Source organism: Sander vitreus, chromosome 17 (genome assembly GCF_031162955.1).
Source record: "Sander vitreus isolate 19-12246 chromosome 17, sanVit1, whole genome shotgun sequence".
NCBI lineage: Eukaryota > Metazoa > Chordata > Actinopteri > Perciformes > Percidae > Sander > Sander vitreus.
The window spans coordinates 27,028,603-27,051,534 of record NC_135871.1 but is presented as its reverse complement, the minus strand read 5'-3'; the positions used below and the strand labels follow the sequence as shown (position 1 = coordinate 27,051,534).

General features: G+C 39.4%; 1 protein-coding gene across 1 annotated transcript in view; it reads right to left on the bottom strand.

The window, feature by feature from the left end:
* Positions 1–6,976: 6,976 nt before the first annotated feature.
* plcb1 (phospholipase C beta 1) overlaps positions 6,977–22,932 on the bottom strand; it is a 30,833-nt gene continuing 14,877 nt past the window's right edge. The window contains exons 15-32 of the mRNA XM_078272979.1: positions 21,471–21,526; positions 19,182–19,278; positions 18,656–18,740; positions 16,958–17,082; positions 15,551–15,705; positions 15,230–15,397; positions 15,034–15,133; positions 14,432–14,536; positions 12,473–12,585; positions 12,251–12,395; positions 12,002–12,055; positions 10,830–11,007; positions 10,462–10,594; positions 9,915–9,991; positions 8,970–9,059; positions 8,698–8,755; positions 8,420–8,506; positions 6,977–7,696 (exon numbers count right to left, since the gene is read on the bottom strand). Coding sequence (XP_078129105.1) covers positions 7,544–7,696; positions 8,420–8,506; positions 8,698–8,755; positions 8,970–9,059; positions 9,915–9,991; positions 10,462–10,594; positions 10,830–11,007; positions 12,002–12,055; positions 12,251–12,395; positions 12,473–12,585; positions 14,432–14,536; positions 15,034–15,133; positions 15,230–15,397; positions 15,551–15,705; positions 16,958–17,082; positions 18,656–18,740; positions 19,182–19,278; positions 21,471–21,526 — 1,979 coding nt within the window. The 3' untranslated portion in view covers positions 6,977–7,543. The remainder of the gene's footprint in view (positions 7,697–8,419; positions 8,507–8,697; positions 8,756–8,969; positions 9,060–9,914; positions 9,992–10,461; positions 10,595–10,829; positions 11,008–12,001; positions 12,056–12,250; positions 12,396–12,472; positions 12,586–14,431; positions 14,537–15,033; positions 15,134–15,229; positions 15,398–15,550; positions 15,706–16,957; positions 17,083–18,655; positions 18,741–19,181; positions 19,279–21,470; positions 21,527–22,932) is intronic.

Here is a 22,932-nt window from a genome sequence, read left to right as displayed (position 1 = left end):
CACAGATCGGAGGAGGGAGACGTCTGGTGCTGATGCTGAGAAGCTGTAGCTCTTCTTTTACGGCGAGAGATAAAGCCCACTTGCGGCTCAGTCTCGCCATCTGCTGGACACAGTATGAACTGCAACGGTCTGGTTCACGTAGAATTAGAAAACAAACTAATTAAAAATGTATATTTTCTCACTTAGCCTACCTTTAGTAGGCTATCTAGCAGTGGTGAAGAACTTTTTTACTTAAAGTAAAGCAATATACAATACTCAACTTAATGCAGGACTTTGACCTACATTGTGTAATTTTTTTAGTTGATTCTTAGCAAAAACCCTTTGTTCTTTCACAAATATGTGCTCATTCATGTGTAATTACTTCCTCCAACTAATCAAAGTATTCCCGTAAGCGAAGAATCTGCCATTCAGAATCATTCAGAATACATACGAGCGACTCGCTTGAATGATGGCAGCCATGTAGCGCCTCCATCTTTAAAATACCAGCCAAAGAGGGACATACCACCTTACACCTAGTGGCACCATGACAAATCCAAGGGGGAGATTACTCGCCAGGGAAGCTAAAAAGAGAACTAAAACGACAATGCGACAGGCTAAGCAACAAGACTAAAGTTAATATTGGAGTGGCTAGAACAGCTGCGTGTAAACGATAGAGAGAGCTAATTTTGGGTTCGGCCACCGTAGGAAGGGCTAGAAAGTAATATTCAGTTGGTTGTCATTTACAATTTCACTGCTAGATGGGAGAAATTCTGACACAATGTAGCTTTAACTAAATGTTAAAGGCCCTATGACATGCTGCTTTTTGGATGCTTTTATATAGGCCTTAGTGGTCCCCTAATACTGTATCTGAAGTCTCTTTTATATAGACCTTAGTGGTCCCCTAATACTGTATCTGAAGTCTCTTTTATATAGGCCTTAGTGGTCCCCTAATACTGTATCTGAAGTCTCTTTTATATAGGCCTTAGTGGTCCCCTAATACTGTATCTGAAGTCTCTTTTATATAGGCCTTAGTGGTCCCCTAATACTGTATCTGAAGTCTCTTTTATATAGGCCTTAGTGGTCCCCTATTACTGTATCTGAAGTCTCTTTTATATAGGCCTTAGTGGTCCCCTAATACTGTATCTGAAGTCTCTTTTATATAGGCCTTAGTGGTCCTCTAATACTGTATCTGAAGTCTCTTTTATATAGGCCTTAGTGGTCCCCTAATACTGTATCTGAAGTCTCTTTCCCGAAATTCAGCCTTGGTGCAGAATTACAGCCACTAGAGCCAGTCCCACAATGAGCTTTCCTTAGTATGTGCCATTTCTGTGTCTGTAGCTTTAAATGCTATTGAGGAGGAGAGAGGGGGGGCAAGGTGGAGGGTGGCGGTGTGGCCTTGACCAACTGCCACTTTGCTCCTTTGCAAGCCATGATGTCTCTCTCTTTCTCATGGGCGGGTCAAATTCTCTGGATGGGCAAAGCAGAGAAAGGGGAGGTAACCTTTCCCCTTATGACGTCTTAAGGAGGAGATTCCAGATCGGCCCATCTGAGCTTTCATTTTCTCAAAGGCAGAGCAGGATACCCAGGGCTCGGTTTACACCTATCTCCATTTCTAGCCACTGGGGGACCAAAGGCAGGCTGGGGGAACTCATATTAATGTTAAAAAACCTCATAAAGTGAAATTTTCATGCCATGGGACCTTTAAGTCAAAGTCCGGCATTTAAACCTTTACAAGCCTAAAAGTACAATAGCCTAAAAAATATTTAAAATAGCCTATCAAAAGTAAAAGTACTCATTAAGCAGCAGAATGGCCGCTGTCATTGTAATGCTACGCCATCATATATAATATAATCGTGGTGGTCTAGTACTTTAACTTTAGGCTAGTATTTATGTTTAACAATATTTCATTTTAGAAACTCATTACAGGTTTTTAAATTTTAATCTGAGAAGTAACCATTGCAGTCAGATAATATAATAGTAGAATAACTAAAATGGAAATACTCCTACAAATAGATCTACATTGTATTTAAGTATAGGACTTGAGTAAATGTACCCTACTTAGTTACTTTACACCTCTGGTATCTCATGCAGATGTTGATGATGTTTGTTTTTCTAGTTTTTATGTTTCCAGGTTGTGAGATATCCGACTCTTAGATTTAGCCTCCACTGAATTTTGTTTGTGGTGCACATCAAAATGTCAGCAACACCTCTTTCCAAAAACATTGCTCCAGTTACTCTGGGTTATCACATACCTCATTATGAACAGGTTTATAATATGAACAATTTCTTCTGTATAAAGTTCTAAAAGTTATCACATTTCTTGAACTAACCTTTAAAAGCAAATAATAAGCTTGAACGGTTGAGCATACAATTTTAATCTATAAAATCCCACCATTTTTTTAATTTATTCATAAACCTCTGACATATCACCTTAAAGTAGCAAAAGAAATTATAGTAACAATGGATAACATGATTACTTGGGTGGTGATGGCGCTTGGATATGACACATGCCTTTGGTGTGGGAGATCTGGGTTTAATTCCCACTGTGATACACCAACCAATGTGTCCCTGAGCAAGACGCTTAACCAATAGTTGCTCCAGAAGCGTGCATCCTCTGACATATATAGCAATTGGAAGTCACTTTGGATAAAAGCATCAGCTAAATGACATGTAATGTACTTGCTTGTGAAAGGGGTCTCTTGCATTGTTTCGGTTTTCTGGCCCACAACTTTACTGTTTTGGTTCACTCTCACTACTCATCATCAGCAGGCAGCTGTTTTCAGTGACAAAGCTCTAAAAAGCCCACTGTACACCACCTGCTCTTCCCTAACCAGAAGACAGACAGACACAGTTAGAGACTAGCTGGTGAAGAAAGTGAAACATCTAGCAGCTAAAGAGCCAAACATTCCCCTCAGGATTTACTCTAAAAGACCAAAAAACAGAGCTAAAAGAGAGTACATATCGGACTGATAATATGTCAGTGTTGTGTTTACAGCTTGTCTCTGCTGCACCCAAGTGGCTGTTTGGTAATTCCATCCAAACAGCCACTTGGGGGCAGCATTATTCCAAACAGTGAATGTGCAGTAAAACCAAAACAATAAGCTAAAAGAGGCTAAAAAATGTGGATCTGCAGAGGTGGTGATAACATTCTGTGGGGATGAGGGAACCCTTTCATATTACACAGAGTCATTGATCCGTTGTTAATAAGAAAAATATTGATTCCTGGATGCAATTTCCTATTGGCTGTACCGTCACATTAGATTTACAAAATTGCACAAAAAAAGTTAAAATGCATAATTGTATAGCTTAACTTACCATAACATATCTGCTACCTTTGGAAACATTGTGGCCATGAGTAGAAATGAGCAAGTAAAATGGACTTTTTATAGAAAATTTGAAAGATAGTGAGAATAAAGTAAATACCATGACAAAACAAAGGTAACACATTGTGCAAGATGGACTGTACTGACAAGGTAAATACATAGACAAAGAAATAAGCCACCCGTAATAAGAAAGAATAATCTTAGATGGCATATATACATATAACAAGTCATTAAATTTCCATACTGTCAGTGACGTCGACAGGCAGAAAGTTCATCATCAAACAAAATAATGACAGACCATCTCTCAGCTTGAAAACCCTCCTCCACGTTCCTCCCCCATGACACCTACAGTGCACTGCCTCCCTGTGAAAGCCCACATCATCGTGCTCAAACACAAAATGATGGCAGTGTTTTGTGCATTGCAGTGGGTTTGTCTTGATGTGGTTGACAACAGTAATTACCTCCTCTCATTCGCCTCATCAGTGCATCTTCTCTAAAAGGTTAATACAGCTGCGATGTTGGACTATAACATCCGGAATATAAACACCACCTCAGTTTTAGATCAAATATTTTTTAATTTTCAATTGATCTTAAAATAGCATTCAGTAAAACCAAGAAACTATTAATCTGGTGGAGAAATCCAAGACAATAAAGCATGCTCAGTTTAATCACTAAAGCAAGGGTGCGTTCAACAAGGCATTTTGTTGGAGAACCACTTTGCAGACTTTAAACATGTTTTAAACACATACTTTTAAGTGGTAACAGGATTGTGAGGTACTTTAATGTTTGCAGCTGAGTCTAAAATCTTGCCATTAAAATTGCAGTGTAGGCTACCTTTACGAAGTCAAGTACAGGCCATGGCCAAGATTGTTTAATCTTAAAGCTATAGTGCGTAGTTTCTGTCACCCCCATGAGGAATTCTAAGTAATGACAAAACTGTCTGCGCATCCACATGATGCAAGCCTTCCGTGATCGTGCACCATCCCCACATCATCCTCCACGCAGTTGCTAGTAGCCAAGGAGGACACGGAGGATTAAAAAAACATGATGGACTCTTCAGAAGAGGTCATTATCTTCACTCGAGTTTCTGCATGGGAAAGTCGCCGGACGCCACAATCTTCTGAACATAGTCACACTGAGAAATCCAGAGAGAGTTGTGTGGAGCTGATAGTCTTCATTAGCTTTGTAGCAACTCAACGGCTTGTACGTAACGGATGTTCATTATTATCAAAAAGTTACGCACTAAAGCTTTAATCAACAGCGGCTTAAATTTGAAGGAACGGTTCCCTGCAAAAAGTTTGTTGAACACAGCTGAAGCCTTAGCGCAGAGGAAAAGCAAAACATGGAAAGTGTTCCAACAAATATTGTTGGGAAGATCACTGTACAAAGAGAGACAAGCTCCATTCATTTCACTTTTTTTTTTTTTTACAAATGGTTTATGTTCTTGATCCCTAATTATAATGAAAATAACAATAAATAAAGAAATAGCATATCAGAATGATAACTGTGCTAACACTATTTTCACATCAAATCAAATAAATCATGCAGCGGCAGTAGACTTTGATGCTCTTCCACCTCTAACAGGACATCCAACTGTCAGTCGATTTGGGTAGCAGTCGGAGGGAACTGATGGGACGTTGCTGCTACTGCTCAGAAAACTGATCATTTTTTTAAAGAAATAAAAAAAAAAACATACTCATCCCAAAATGTTTCTGTGCAAATCCTCTTCCTTCGATTAAACATTATTAAAATTAAAGTCCATTGGTTCATAAATGTCTCAGGCTAACAGTCATGCTATGATGTATAATTTTAATAACCTAACAGAAATTGCTATTGTGATTAATTCTTCTCCCAAAATGTCATGAATAAATAAATAAATAAATAAATAAATAAATAAATAAGTAAGTAAGTAAATATATGAATAATCCAAGTATTTGAGGACTCAATAAATGATCCAGTGGTTGTCTAGGCATAAATCTTGTAAAATACATAGTACAGATAGTTATTTACTGAGCCTTTTTCTTTATCAAATTCAACTAGTTCAGATGATTTCCTCACTCAAAATTAAGTGTCAACATACTCATTAAAGGGATAGTTTGGATTTTTTGAAGTGTGGTTGTATGAGCTACTTCTCCATAGTCAGTGTGTTAAGGCACTGACACACCAACCCGATAATCGGCCGTCAGACAGTCTGGCGAGGTCAGTGACTCGAGTCTGTTCGGTGTGTTCCGTGCCATCGTCAGTCGGAGGAGCCGTCGGCCTTCATTTGGGCCGATTTGACTTGTTGACTCAGCCAGTGGGCAGTCGGACTCAATGACCAATTACCGGAAATGACGAACGGGATGAGCGTGTCGAACGCCTCTCAAAATCTGACGAAAATCTTTTAAACTGACCTTTGTCGATCTGAAATGAAGACAGATTCAGCAACTGCATGTCCTATTTCTCGCTTGAAATGTTTTCAGAAACACGTTTGGTGAACTATTTTTGTAAAATACGAGATTGTATTCCGAACGAGCTGCCATTGTGGTCGGTTTTGAAATTCGGGAGAAGCCAGACCCATGTGACGCATTCGTCCAATCAGCTGTCGGTTTTCATTTTTTGGGGTGACAATACAAAATAAAACCGCCTGCTGTTATGGAGACGTATTACGTCTCACTCACGCGCAGAACGTACGTGCTTCGGTGTGTTCCGAGGCACTTTTTTGACCAACTCGGGGAGACTGATCAGTCCGACTGCCTTTTCTGCCGACGGTTGGCTGTCGGGTGGTGTGTCAGAGCCTTTAGCTACAGTAGATGGCGGTTGGCGTGCCCCCAGTTTGGAGAAGCAGGCAGGAGTACCGACACGGAAGCTAAGCTATGTCTAAAATAATCTACATCAGTTTAAGTGTTCTGCTATATTCATGATATTTTTACAACTTTACCTTGCTGTCAGATAGCCCTTTCAGACGGGGAACTGAAGCCGTTGTCTCTGCTCTCTTCAAAGCCACCGGACTCCTTTGACAAAAACAGTTACCGCTGCCTCCTTTGGTTAGGCTGTTTGTGTTATTGTTTGACTTTGATGTTTTAAAAGGGTTAAAACTAACTGCTAGCTAATGTTTAGCTGCCGCTGTAGGTAATACACTGACAATTATTTGTAATAATCTGTACAATAATCTGTAACTATTAATTTGCTTGCTTTGTTTTTATTGTCTTTGGAATATCATTTCTTTTAAATTGTTTTTTGTGTGCATTATTTGTCTTTTACTTGTAATTTTAATGTTGCTTTAATATTCTTTATGTATTTTTCACCCCTGTAAAGCACTTTGAATTGCTTCATGTCTGAATGGTGCCATATAAATAAAATTGCCTTGCCTAAGGATAAGTACCCTTACTTCAAAATATCCAAACTATCCCTTTAATATTCTGAATATGGGCTTCATCCCTGTTAAGGTCTTACTTGTAACGCGGATGAACAATCATCACCCCCAAAAAACGGCCACACAATATGCACTTGAAATATTACATGACATTAGATGCAGTGAGATTGATGTAACATAAAATAACATTAAAATCACTGTGTGTATTTTCCCATATCCTGAAAAGTATACAGTTTTCACATTACACAATGGTATGTGTGTATTATCTTGTGCTGCTGTGCACATCATCCTGGGTTGTTATAATAATAATAATACATCATTTCTAATTGCACTTTATTTTCTCGATTTTCAAGATATATCTGCATGGGGAAAAGTGAAAGAAGAGCATGTGCATCTCACTCATTACTATCCCCAAAGTGCTCTTGAGCAAAGTAAAATAATCTCCAGCTGCTGTTTATAAGTGCATTATTATTGCAGTTTTTGATTCTGACCATTGTAAAAGTTGTCATGGCCATAGCTGCTTGGAATTGACTAAAAACACTGCTGAAGTGATTGTGTTATATTGTAAAACATCTCTCCATGTGCATATAAAATAGTATGTTCACTGCACAAACTGTCAGATAGATAGATAGATAGATAGATAGATAGATAGATAGATAGATAGATAGATAGATAGATAGATAGATAGACAACGAAGTGCATGCTTGAATGGAATTAAAAAATAAACCAATAAAGCATTCTTCCATTAAAAAGAAAATAAACAGTCTTCATAATCTTAAAATCTCCTCTCACTTCCCTTTCCTCAATGTTTCCCTCTAACTTCCTCTACTTCCACTGATTCATCGACTCTTCTTCTTCATCACTCCTGGTCACATGTTCTTCTTCCTCAGTCCTCCTCTGACAGCGTTTCGTGTGGGGTCGACGGTCGGGACTTGCTGTGTCCTCTAACCTCCGTCTTCCTGTCCTGCAGGAAGTCTTGAATCTCTCCGGGCAAACACTGGAACTTATCCTGAAACTCCGCCTCCACGGCCCCTTGCAGCTGCAGAAACACAAGAGAATTATAATTCACGTTGATTACAGATTGCTTTCGGATTGATTCTTTCACCATGATTAGCCACTGCTGCAAACCAAACTGAGATTATGTAAACACAGAATCAGCGGACGCCCGGATAGCTCAGTCGGGAGAACAGGCGCCCATATATAGAGGTTTACACCTCGACGCAGCGGGCCCGGGTTCGACTCCGACCTACAGCCCTTTGCTGCATGTCATTCCCCCCCTCTCTCTCCCCTTTCATTTCTTCAACTGTCCTGTCAATAAAGACCTAAAAATGCCCAAAGAATAATCTTTAAAAAAAACACACAGAATCAGTGAAGTCAAAAACAACACAGATATATGCCTTGTTTATTTCGTACTGTTGAGACAGATGGGTTGTATGTTAAAAAAAATATGCAAGCAGCTGTTTTCAGCCATTACTGCTTAAAGTTGAGCAGCTCCAATATGGCTGCCAAAGGGCATGTTACATCACTCAAACGCCCCGCGTTGACGTCAGTACTCTTCCTCAACTGTGTGGGTTTGGAGCCACAGACAGCAGCAGCAGCTTGGAGTCCCGTGAAGAAGACATTTCTTGCTGTGTGGCGCATTCAAGCGTGAAGTATAAGAAGGGCTAGGAGGTGCATTACACTGAGGCAAGACAAGGACCCAAAGGAGCTTCATAAGGAACGGCAGTTATGGGAGAAAGACAATTTACATATTGTATTTTACCTTTGGTTTCTGGTCTTGTATCTCCTGCAGGAGCTCAGTGTGCTGTTCCACCAGCTGATCGTGGCGCTTTGTCTGAGTCTCCTCAAGCTGGAGACAGAAAAACAGACAGTCAAATGAAGTCTTATGAAGCGTTTCATGACTGCAGAGAGACTGAGCTACAGCTAAGCAGAGAGTTAATGTTGCAAACATAACATTTTCATCATCATCGCTGCAGTTTTTTAGACTATAGAAAACATTTAAAAAAATCCTGTAACCCAAATTCTTCATCCTCTGCTCACCCGTTTTATATTCTGGACGACTTCATTGACGTAGGACTTATTTATCTCATTCTTCTCCCTGGAAACACAAAGTCAGATGAGTTGGAGCTAAACATTGTTTCTTTTCTGACAAAACCAGCTGCATGGATCAGTGTATGAAATAGTTGAGGGAGCTACTGTATAGCGGGGAGGTACAGTAGATTAAAATGTGTGTGTGTGTGTGTGTGTGTGTGTGTGTGTGTGTGTGTGTGTGTGTGTGTGTGTGTGTGTGTCTGTGTGTTTATGGATCGTACTCTTCAGCCAGATGTTTCTCTTTGGTCTTTGCTTGGTTGATCTTCTCTGTTCTCCTTCGATCCATCTGTCTCTTCAACTCTTTTTTCTCCCTACGGCAGCAGGAAAAACATTAGAGCTAATAGTGGGAGGGTTTGGTGAAAAAAAACAACTGGAAAAGTGGTTCAAAATATACAATTGATTCAATTGCTCTTTATTCTGATGTAATTGATTTATTATCCAGGTTAACGTATATAATTATCTTGTATAACAGCTGGGTGAGAGAGGGTGAGCAATCAGTCTGTATCTGTGTACTTGTAGTGTATGTTTGTTATGTAATGCTGCTCTGTTTGTATGTGTTTTATAATTTTGTATTTGTGTTTATAGAACACCCTTGAAAATGAGATGCTACATCTCAAGGGGCTATCCTTTCAATAAATTCAAATACAAACATTTGGGGTTGAAAATGGTTGTATCTGCAGCAGGCAGTGGTCTTAAAAAGTGGCAAAAGATGCTCACTGGCTAAGATGTTTTACGAGGGATCACCCCAAAATATCAAACATAAAGCATCGCATTGAGCAGATTAAAAAGGCCACCTCTTGTAGTAAAAGCATACCAGATTATAGCATCATTTTATAATTTAATATGAATACAAACTGACTACATAAACAAACTTTCTGAAATCCTTTTCAACTTTGAAACATATTGTATTTGATTTGTTTCTGCTTTTTTTCCACTGTCATGGCATCTAATGTCATAGTTGTACATACTGTGATATTCAATACAAAATTGAAATTTTGAGCATATCAAACACTTAATTTCCTGCCTTTTGGTACATTTTTCTGCATCAATTTCTGGTGTAAATTTCTTTCATTATGTTATGTTAGGCAGTTTTGATTATTGGATTGTAAACCCCCCCCCCCCCATCCCCCCTGTAAATTACGCCTATGTCCAGATTTGTAACTCACTTGTCACAGATGTCTTTGAGTTTCTTCATCTGGCTGTTGTGACTCTCCTCAGCCAGACTGCTCAGTCGCTCTGTCAGCTGGAGAAAACAGAAACACTGGTTCACATTTAAATTGTTCAAAGCATGCCTGGCCAACGTAACACAGGGCCTGGCCAACGTAACACAGGGCCTGGCCAACGTAGAACTATTTACTACAGAACCTGGACCATTGGTGTGGAACTTGACTATAAATCCTAAATGTACAACATACCATAAAACCTAATTTGAGAGCACAGAATCATTTTTTTGTGGAAATCTTTTATTTTGTTATTTATATTGTTATATTGCATTACGTCCACCATTCAAAGACAGTTATTCATTTTTATTTGCATTTTGAATTTCCTGTCTGCAACAGAAAGGGAGCTTTAAATTAGTTCATCCAAATATAGATAGATAGATAGATAGATAGATAGATAGATAGATAGATAGATAGATAGATAGATAGATAGATAGAAAACTATCGACTAGGGTTAGGGTCAGCAGTAGCAGTTGGTTTTGTTAGACTTTACCGTTTTAATATGTTCTCTCTGTAGATATTTCTGACTGTAGTACTGTTCCTGCCTCAGAGCCAGAAGCTGCTGCTCTTGCTCATCTCTCAGCTGCTGGAGGCGCTCGTCTTTCTCACCGTCCGAACACGAAGCCCTGATGAACGTATACACATTTGACAATGAATGCAGATGTGCATTATACAAAACACAGAAAACATTCTCGACTACTGATAAGTTCTAGACTTTGACGTTACAATAATTAAGTATATTTCACTTTACACAGAACAAGACAGGGGTAATGATATTTTTAGTTAGGCGACAATGAAATGATATTTTTGGCTCGATATTAAAGTAATAAGATGAGAAGAGGACTTTATGTGTGTGTGTACCTGCTCTTGCTGCACTGTCTGGTCACTTTCTTGTGCTTGTTGTTGAACTCTCGGAGGAGCTCGGAGGTTTTCTTCTGGTGCCTCCTCACTAACTCCTTCAGCTCTTTAAACTGACGCCTCTGCTCCTTCTGGTAAACCTTTGACTGCTGAAGACTCTCTATGGTACACACTTGAACATCTGTTACCACAAGGGATAACACAGCATTGTTTAATGAAGCTTATTCTTTCTCTGGTGTATTTGTCTCTCTCTCTCTATGTTATTTCTGTTGAAGCTTGGACAATGGAAGTTTTTTTATCATATCATTTATGATACATTTTTAATGTCATTTGTAGTCAATCACCACCAAAAAAGTTCTGTTAAAGCTTTAGTGCGTAACTTTTTGATATTAATGAACGTCCGTTACATTCAAGCCATTGCCAAATGAGTTGCTACAAAGCTAATTAAGACTATCAGCTCCACACAACTCTCTCTGGATTTCTCAGTATGGCTGTGTTTAGAAATTGGTGTCTTCCGGCGACTTTCGCACGCAGAAACTCAAGTGAAGATAATTATCTGTTCTGAAGAGTTCATCATGTTTTTTAATCCTCCGTGTCCTCCTTGGCTACAAGCGCGTTCACGGAAGGCTTGTATCATGTGGATGCACCAACAGAATTGTTGTCATTACTTTGAATTCCTCATGGGGGCGACAGAAACTACGCACTAAATTAAATAAGCCTTTCCAAGATGTCCTGCTACAAGAAGAATACTTGGATTTTTTATTATATAGATGGATTGTAACTGTGCACATATTAACTGTGTCCCCCCGAGTTACTGCAGTGGGGCCACCAAATTATTGTTTGATCATTTCTTGACAGTTTTTTCTTTCTTCCAAAAGTTAAAATATGTCTGAAAATATAAATAAACATGAATCCAACATATTATTAGCAAAGATAAATCTGCCCATTTGTGATTTTTTGGTAATAATTATTTACACAACACTGATGATAGGCTTACTGGCCTGTAGGTAAGATCCACAAGATTAAGTATTCACTGTGCCACATGTATGTTTAACAGGAAAACATGATGTATAAATATATTTATATGTCAATAATTATTAATTTAGTATTTGTATGCACCATAAAAAGGTATGTTGATAGTTTTTCCAAACATGATTAGAAAGCAACATACTGACCTATCAGAACACTTAAAACAAGATCTTCACTCTTTGCTGCTGGTTTGGCTGCTTCTAAAATGCAGAAAAGACATAATCAACATCAATAACAACAATAAAATGAATACAGCTAAAATGATCAATATTAGCATATTTAGGATGCGACCCGACCCCGGATAAGCGGATGAAGATGGATGGATGGATGGATGGATGGAGGATGCACTTTACACATTCTCTGAATGAGTGCCTTTGTTTGTAGGTTGATGCTACCTGTGGCAGCGGCTTGCTGATTGGCTGCGGAGGCTTTGGGCGTCATGGGGGTATGGCCTGCAGGGCCAGGGGCGGGGCTGAGCCCGTTCTCCAGAGGAGCTGATTTCACATCGTTCTTACGTTCTGCACAGCTGTCTGTCTCATCCTAAAAAAAACACATCAACCAGAATTACAGTTCTGCTTTCAAGACAGAAACATAAAAACAGTGGAAAGAGGACGGACCTCAGTCTGTGTGTCCTCCTCCACGTCCTCCAGAGTCAGAGCCGCCAGCTGTTTGGACCGCTGCTCCAGGAGGTTGACGTATCGAATAGGGTTGGACAAAGCCTCTATCACATCTACAGAGGAAATATATAGAAACAGATAAATACAGAGCTGCCAGTTGTACTTCAGAGGGTAGCTAGTGTCGTGGACTTACTGACAAACAGGGTAGACAGGCTAGGCTACATACGTTTGTACAAGTTGTAGTGCAGTAGAAGTTGAACTGTTTGTAGATGGTGGCTCAAAAACTGAGAGACTGAAAGTATAAAGTCTAAAGCAGTGGTAAAAGGTAACTGAGTACATTTACATGAGTACCGCACTTAAAGGTCCACTATGAGTACCTGCATGACGTCACTTCTGTTGACGTTCCAAGTAAATTCCAAACAAAACAGAGCAAGCGCGCCCCTCCCCCCATGTTTCCGTAACTGTCATGACTAACTGACTAATGGCATTTTTCCATTACGCGGTACCTGCTCGACTCTACTCTACTTGGCTTGACTCGCCTCGTCCTAAATTTTCCATTGCAGATTTAGTACCGCCTCATGCCTGAGACGAGCGGCTGGTCGTCATAAATACGCCACAGGAAACTGCAATGACCTAACGTGACACACACACACACACAGAACATCGAAGGTGTGTTGTTTGACTCTAGGCATGTGGCTGTTACCACAGCCAGAAGACAAATTTTGTTTCAAAAGAAGCTGGAGGCAGCAAAAAAAACACTGCTGGCTTTAAAAATGGCGGTTTTGTTCAGGACACCCCCGTCTGTCGCTAGCAATGATGACGCAGTGATTAGTGACGTTTGTTTGACGTTTACGACCCCTATGATGTCTCCCGAGACCGGGCTGTTTCACAGTGTAGTCAGGTGGCAGGCAGCTAGCGGATCAAGGAGAGATGCCTACGATTTGAGACAAAAAATGAAATTGTGCTGAAACCATGCAGTACACCTTTAGATGCAGTTTTGAGGTACTTGTACTTTACTTAAAGTGCTGTTTTATACTTCTACTTCACTACATTTCAGAGGCAAATATTGTCCTTTTTAAGCCACCACATTTATTTGATACATTTAGTTATTTAGCAGATTTAGATTAATAATACAGAATATAATCTACAAATAAATGATAAAAGATAAGGTAAAATATTACACTTCACAAGCCACCCAGCAGTATATAAAGTCATTAAAATGATCTCCACCTTTACCAGCTGCAACATTAAAGTTATGAACACATTAGCGCATTATTATCCAATAATATGACATATTTTTTTTCTAAAATGGGCCATTCTGCATAACTACTACTTTTACTTTTGGTACTTTATGTATGTTTTGATGCTAATACTTTTGTACTTTTACTCAAGTAGAATGTTGAATGCAGGGCTTTTACTTGTAACAAAGATTTAAGTACTTCTTTCACCACGGGTCTAAAGTCTCCCTTGATGCTGATATCTAGGATAAAGTCATCAAAATCAGGAAAATTATGTTCTATTGAGATCATAAATGTGCCCAGGAAACCTGTTAGTATTCTGTGTATACGTCACCGGCCGAACAGGTGCTTAAACACTCAGGAAACCTGTGAGAAGTCTAACTTCTGTGCATTGTTATTTATCCTGTGGTGGGGGAGCTGGGGAGCATGAATGAGCTCAATACATTTCACAGCAACCTGCATATTTGACATTTAGATTTCTTTTGGCGATGATGCCAACAGATCAGAGGTCAGAAAAAAATCATCCTTGCATGAATCTGCAGCAAATCTCTTGGAGGCTTTAAATGTCCTTTTTTCATGTTATTTAATGTCTTACTTTTTATGTCGCACCATGTTTTGTTTAGTTTAAATAAAGAAAATTTAAAATCATGGAAAAGGGGCCATTAAAGACCGAAGTGTTGGGAGAAAGTGGGGGAAAGTGTGACTTGACAGAAAGTCGTACCTGCAAAGGTGTCTGGGACGTAATCTTTGACCTCGATGTAGACGAACACAGCTGGTAGAATCAGAGACTGGTTTTTCTCATTCCTCAAGCTGATGTAACGATAACCTAAAGGAAACATTTACCAACACAGAGTCGGATATTACATCATTTGAGTTATTTAGGGTGAACAATAATGTAGGAATCTGGCAAGAAAGTTAGAAAATAGAGCGATGTGCAGTTGAGTTCACACCAAACATCAGTCATGAACATTCATGTAAGGATAAAATCACAAGACAAAGAATATCATTCTAAGTGGTGAATGACATTTTCAAAACCAGCAGCATGTCTCTGCAAACTGTTTCAAATGGGTTTTAAAACAGTGGGAGCCAGGAGGTAAGGTAAGTAGGAACGACCGGCAGTTTCTGAATAATGTGACAAATACATTAGTGGATTTAGAGTCTACACAGCCATTAAAGGCAAAAGAAAATGAAGTTTGAATGTAATAATCTTTCAAGTTGGAGGCATTTGCATGTAAAGACATTTCCATTGTGCTACTCAATACTTCTTTTTTGACATAATACAATAGTACATTATCATAATTTCAAAGTTCAAAGTTTTACTACCTGGTCTTATGGCAGATACTGGAATAATCCGATGACCAATAAACTTCCCTCCTTCCTCAAAAGCAGCGATTCTCAGAGAGGCCAGAGTTGGAAGAATCACCTGTCAGAGAGTTGAATTCCCACCATTAAGAGACAGATTGGACAGAGGTGGCATATTATTACAGTCCGTCCCTCTTGTCTCTCTGCCGCGTCTCACCTTTTTGAAGACAATCGGCTCTTCGTCCCACACTGGGTTGATGGCATTGTTGTTCTGGGAGGTTTTGGTCTTCAGCGCTTTCCTCCTGGTGTCTGCAGGAAGTCCAAACATGTCCACCTCCACATACACACCCACCCGCCGCTCAGTCAGGAATTGGCCTGAAATCACCTACAACACGCAGAGACATCACCAGACAGATTCAAACATATGTCAGTGAACAAATATATACTGCTGTAGGGACAGTTTACATAATATATAAAGCAATGCGTATCTACAGTACATGTAGAGGCTTTAATAAAAAAGAAGGTACTGCAGTTGTACCTTCACAGAGAGGGTGTTGGCTACGATGCCATCCACTGTGTTTTCTGTGAAGGGGTCAAAGTGTTTGTCCGGCCGTCTCATGAACTCAGGCTTCAGTCTGTAGCCACTCCGACCGTTGTACTCGAACATGAAGAGATTCAGCTGCATGGACAAATCTGAAACAAACAGCTCATATTAAGTTTAGGGCAACAAAGTACAAACAATTTAGTTTAGTTTATTTGCCCAAAGATATACATAGTACATACAATAGATTAAGAAAAAAAAACAATTTCAGTGCAGGAGAGGAAAGCAGCCTCAAAGTCCTCCCAGGATTCCTGGTCCTCCCTGGAACTTTTTTGCCATACCACCTTACAATCTATAGTGCTTTGAAGCTTTGAATGAATGAAATATATTCTCAGCCTTAATCAATTCACTTTTAGATTTTGGATGAATTTTGGGTATGTCTAACTAACTATGTTAGCTTTCTTAACTACTATGTGTTTATAATATATAATAATATAAATATGTATAACCACTGGCCAGAATATAACACTTTTAGCATTGAATCATCCAGGAGAGTCTTGGAGTGTTCTTTTTTTGAGGACAACAGAGGTGACATTAAAATGCCCCCTGCATTACTCTGTTAGGTAAAGGTTAACCCCCAAGCATTGCAAAATAAATCTGGGGGTTGTGAGGTGACGCGTTGATAAGCTTTCTTTTAATATTACCGATGATAGCGAAAATACTCACCACTGTATCCTGTGGTATCTGTGTATCTTTAAAGCCCTGGTCGGAAAATTACCATCATATATTAAATCTATGTTGCACTGGAACCATGGTCCACTTTTAACTCGCTCCAGTGACTGGCTGCTTCTTCAGGTGCCTCGTGCCAAGTCTGAACTTGGAAAGACTGCTTTTAGTAAGTGTAAGTGCAGCAGACTCATTAAATCTCTTGCAACTTGACCTAAAACTGAATACTTTTATATCACTTGCACGCTTTAAGACAGTACTTAATAACGTCCACTATCGGCCTGTAACAGTTTAAACAGATATTGTTTGTTGTTCTGTATGAGTGTATTTTTAATTGAACTGGTTTGCTTATTGATTGTTTTTTTCTGATGTCTTGGCATCATTGAAAATGAGGTACTCCCTTAATTGATTACCCCAGTCTTAAGTGAAGGTTTAAAATGAAATGAAAATGTGTCTTCTTTTCTTGTGAGTTAGTGGATCATTTTAGATCTTTATCCCTCTACAATTGTTCAAATAAAACAATCTGTGAAGGAAGAATCACACTGTGGTTGAACTGGTCACAATCTAGAGATACATCCTGAGATGCAACCTTTAAGAAGCTTTGATTTAAGGGGTCACAAGCCAAAACGGGTTGAGCATCGCGGCTCTGTTGCATAAAATGTTGGCATTCCTACTCACCTATAGTTTGGTAGTTGAGAGCCACCAGTTGACAGCCAGCGTTCCAAAAGAGTTGAGGCATGAAGTTGGATGAGTCGACTCTGGTTCCTTTCGGATAGATACGACTCAACTGGGATTTATTATATCTGGTTAATGTAATGTTAAGAAAAATGATGTTGTACCAAACATTTGCCAAAACACTGCTGTATTTCAAAGATAAAAAATACAGCAAGACATCTTCCAGTCGCACATGTACAAAACCAAAATACCATAACTCAAAAAAATACAAAAATATGTTTTTTACTGCAACTGCTACGACTACTGCGATTCTAACTACAACTACTAATACACTTGTTACTACACTTTTTACATCATCATGTATATTCAAGTAAAATGTATTATACCTAGGGTTGGGTATTGGGCTTTTTCCAATACCGGTGCTAAAATTATACTTTAAAAACAGTGCCTAAACGGTGCTTGAAACGATACTTCAAAAAAAAAGCACCAAACGACAGTCGGTGACTAAAGAACGGCTTGTTAATTGCTAAGTCCATATGGTCAAATTTAAATTATTTATTTAAAAAATCTAACAACTATTGCTTATTTCACCAGTCAATTGTTTTTAAACAACAGAAAGAACAACCAATAGATGACAGAATGGTATTTTACAACAACAGCTTGAGATTCTCGAGGTGCACTTGAATGCACCATGAGATTACAAGCTGCGCTTAAATTCATCATTTCTGACAACAACAGTGGCCATAGTGTCTCAAAAAGTGCAGCCAGTCTACTCTGTGTCTTTAGCTGCACACTGTTAATCATCCCAGTGTTTGAATCCTTGTCAGTTAAATACAGCCACAAGTTAGACCATTTCATTTTCAGCATTTTAACCGTGTTTAAGCTAGGTACTAGCTAATGGTAGGCTAAATGCAACCTAGGGTCTTTTTGTGAATGTACCTGAGTCAAACTTTCATTTAAAAACATATTTAGGACGGAAGCGTCACTTTTAAGATGTACCGTATTCTCGTTTTTCGGTCAAACGGCCTTTTGAATGAGAGTCCTAGGGGCACTTTTATGCTAGCCTCAAAATAGCTATTTTTAAAACACTAAGAAGGCTCGACACAACATGAAACTTTGCTTGAAGTATCGCCAGGGGCACTACACATGAACGCAAGCATTGAGAACATTGTTTGTGTACACAGAATTAAATGGCGAGCATCCTGTTTTGTTTTCCTGAGGTGTCTTCAACTTGTTTGGGAACCTGATTTATGTAATTTCTCGCCTCAAACAGGGCTACACTCGCTGCCTGTCCCTTGTATTTTGTTTCTGACAATCTGCTGTCTGTTGTGTATGCGTTTATGTGTAAATGTTGTTGTTATTTGGGTCTGAAGACTGCTGGAAATGGAATTTCCCTTTTGGGATAAATAAAGTTGTTTGAATTGAATTGAAATCTGCGTTGTCATTCGGTCCGGTAGATACCGGTCGTCTAGGAACAGGTGCCAATATGGGCAATATGGGTTTCGGAACCCAACCCTAATTAAACCTGGTGCACACTGGTTTATATAGAGAGATACAGGTAAGACAGTCACTTACTGTAGTGACTAAGACAGATTTTTGATGGTTTATACACACAAAGCATCAAAAAGAGGAAGTGGGACACAAAGTATAGAAGCAGTTGCCATGGTGGGGGGTAGCTGCGGTAACTGTTGCCAAGGATACTCTACAAACTCTACTGGTGACTTTGTGAGATGCTCCAAAGCTTTGGTCTCCACAAAAGACGACATGTGGTAACAGCGGGCTGCCTCTACAAACAGACATTTTTCAGCAATTAACTTGGTTTCAACATGATTCTCACATCATCTTCAGATAATAATTCCAATAACTTTTTACATTTTAGTCTTTTTTATGCTTCTGTGGACCCAAACTTTGCATGCCTTGTGTTATCACATGATAAAGGTCAAAATGACAATTCAGATTAGATCAGAGCTTATTTGTTATTTCAAGAAACAAAGAGATTCATCACAGAGAATTTTTCATCAGAAACAAGATCCATTTTTTTATCAGAGATTATCCTCAATACATTAAATATGAATCCTTGTGCAGATAGAGCTGAGGCATGAAATGAAATTGAAGGATTTGTGGGAGTACTGTTCCAAGAACTGTCCTACAGAGAGAGAGAAATATAAAACAATGAGAGTGTGTATCAGAATGTCAAAGTGTCGGGTTTGGATCTGCGATTTCTTACTCTTGGAGGCTTCGAAGGAGTTGAACTTGGTTGGCTGGACATAGTTTACCAGAGTTGACATTTCCTCTGTAGCCACTGCCTCTCGCTCTGCTGAGCCCTGAATTAAATGACAACAGGAATACAGTTTTAGAGTAAAGATTCACATATTGAAATCAATGGTTTTAAGGTCTGATGGCAACATGAAATGGGGAAATGCTGGGAGGGAACAGGTTCAACAGATACACAGTTTTTATTGTTTCAGTCCTGTACTCAAACTGTAGTAAGGGAGTTTTCAGCACTTGGTAACAAAAAAACAGTAGCATCACCTGACAGTGAGCAGTAATACAAACGTAACAACGAGAGTAAACAGTAAACCAATTTCTACAAGACATCCATGTACACTCTTTTAACACAAATACACACACACACGTGCAACCACACTAACCTTCTCTCATAACTGATCTCACAGCAGGCCTAGTTTTCTTGTTATTGTTTGCATTTGTTTTTTCTTCTCTTCTCTAAAGTGAATTGTGTTTCAACACAGAAAACATTTTTATCAGGAGTTTGCGTCTTTGTTTTACCAGATTGTGTCTCTTCTTGTTTTTCCCCCAAATGTTTGTGGGACTTAAAGGGGAACTCTGCCTATTTTAGACACAAAGATCTGTTTTTTGTGGAGGTCTTGTAAAATTTTGGGGGAAAAAAAATTGTATAAAGCCTTTTGTGTCTTCAGAGGCTGCAGAGCTGCACATAATCTGATAAATGAAGACTGTCCTCCCCTGAAAAACACCCACATAAGTCATTTGTTTAAGCAGCAAATAAAGCTTTAGTGCGTAACTTTTTGATATTAATGGACGTCCGTCAAATTAGTTGCTAAATAAGACTATCAGCTCCACAAAACTCTGTATTTCTCAGTATGGCTATGTTTAGAAACTGCTGTCGTTTGGCGACTTTAGAGCGCAGAAAATCGAGCAAAGATAATAACCTCTTCTGAAGAGTCCATCATGTTTTTTTTTTTAATCCTCTGTGTCCTCCTTGGCTACTAGCAACTGTGTGGAGGAGGAAAAGGCTTGTATCATGCAGACGCGCCGACAGTGTTGTTGTCATTACTTAGAAGTCCTCATCGGGGAGACTGTGCGCTATAGCTTTAAGACTCATATTTACATTTATAGTGGCGCTACCCTCTAGTTGACGTAGTAATTATGACAGGAGCAAAGCAGGAAGCAAGGCGACGAAGTGTAAAGCCGCCTACACATGATCCGCGGTAAAACCGCAAGGTAGGGCGCAGAGCAGGTATACATCCTGGAATTGGTTCTCTTGAATTGGTCTTGAAAGGTCAGCGGAAACGTCAAAGTTGGAATAATTTGAACTTTGAGCACAGCGCTCAGTGGCAATTCCCCATAGGAAAACAATGGAACGGCCAGCGCAGAGCGGTTTTACCGTGGATCGTGTGTAGGCGGCTTAGGAGCGGAAAACGCCACTGTGGCGTATTTCCTGCCACCGTTAGGGGCGGCAATTTATGAAATGCTCCTACAGGTCATTTTAGAGGGTAGGAATAAATTACTTATATTGTTGTATTGAGAACTTGGATAAATTGCCTCAGGTGTCACTTGAGCTAGCGTCAGTGGGGCTGGAGACTTTTAATAATGACATAAATCTGGGGGTGTGGAGTTAGAAAGAAGTAAGCTTACCTCAGACCTCTGTGCCCGCTCATCATCTTTAAATTGCTTGAGGGTACATTAGCCCCTACTAGCATAATAACGCAACCAAATCTCTGACTGACTAACTGTCTGCGGTCAAGTTGCATTGTGGGTAATGTAGGCTACAGGTATTGACAAGGAAGAAGAATGCACAGAACAAAAGAGACGATATCTGCAGCGATTTTTTTTTTAACTATCATGAGTCTGACAATTACATAGGAGAGCAATGATTGGTGGAGTATTGTTTAATAAAACCAGTAAACAGTTAGGCTTCATTGCTTGTATGGCTACAGCTCCTGACAGGCTACAGCTCCTCAGGCCCACTGTGACCACTAAGGATAAGTAAACAACAAAAGCAACAACAGTACACATTCAGAATAAACAACAACAGTGAGAGGACTAAACAGCAACACAGCGCAGAGACAAATTAAAGCACAAACGACAAAAAAGCAGTGTTAACACAGCAGTAACATTTAGATTACATAACGAGATAAACAAAGACGATGGCATAAACAATAAACAACAAAACAATGGGGAAAAAAACAACACGTTAACAAATGGCGACGGCAGTGAGGGCGACCGACCCTCAGCTTTGTGTGATGTCACCACTGACCTTTTTACCATCATCATCTTCATCATCATCATCTTCCTCACTCTCAGCCTCCATCTCTGTTAAAATTAAAGTTAAACAAGTCTTCATCGTCATCGTCTATTCACCCCTTCTTCCTCTTTTTTTTTTCTTTCTTCCAAATATCAAACACCAGTATGAAACTTGACCCTGTGTGTTCAGCTGACACTGTGTAGACAACATAACTGATTACACATCGGATTACAAGGTTTGTATTCTCACTGCAAATACAACACCATCATACAAACACTTCAGTCTTTTTGGATGCTTTTATATAGACCTTAGTGGTCCCCTAATACTGTATCTGAAGTCTCTTTTATATAGGCCTTAGTGGTCCCCTAATACTGTATCTGAAGTCTCTTTTATATAGGCCTTAGTGGTCCCCCTAATACTGTATCTGAAGTCTCTTTTATATAGGCCTTAGTGGTCCCCCTAATACTGTATCTGAAGTCTCTTTTATATAGGCCTTAGTGGTCCCCTAATACTGTATCTGAAGTCTCTTTTATATAGGCCTTAGTGGTCCCCTAATACTGTATCTGAAGTCTCTTTTTATATAGGCCTTAGTGGTCCCCCTAATACTGTATCTGAAGTCTCTTTTATATAGGCCTTAGTGGTCCCCTAATACTGTATCTGAAGTCTCTTTTATATAGGCCTTAGTGGTCCCCTAATACTGTATCTGAAGTCTCTTTTATATAGGCCTTAGTGGTCCCCTAATACTGTATCTGAAGTCTCTTTTATATAGGCCTTAGTGGTCACCCCTAATACTGTATCTGAAGTCTCTTTTATATAGGCCTTAGTGGTCCCCTAATACTGTATCTGAAGTCTCTTTTATATAGACCTTAGTGGTCCCCCTAATACTGTATCTGAAGTCTCTTTTATATAGGCCTTAGTGGTCCCCTAATACTGTATCTGAAGTCTCTTTTATATAGGCCTTAGTGGTCACCTTAATACTGTATCTGAAGTCTCTTTTATATAGACCTTAGTGGTCCCCTAATACTGTATCTAAAGTCTCTTTTATATAGGCCTTAGTGGTCCTCTAATACTGTATCTGAAGTCTCTTTTATATAGACCTTAGAGGTCCCCTAATACTGTATCTGAAGTCTCTTTTATATAGGCCTTAGGGAGGTAACCTTCCTCCTTATGACCTCATAAGGAGCAGATTCCAGATTGGCCCATCTGAGCTTTCATTTTCTCAAAGGCAGAGCAGGATACCCAGGGCTTGGTTTACACCTATCACCATTTCTAGCCACTGGGGGACCATAACCAGGCTGGGGGAACTCACATTAATGTTAAAAAAAAACCCTCATAAATTGAAATGTTCATGCCATGGGACCTTTAATGAGAGTAACCCTAACGCTGGTGACAAGTCCTGAATCTGGGTTGGAAAAAAAAAACATTCTATGGGAGAAATGTATCATCCAGACACTACACGGCAATTCGGTAAATA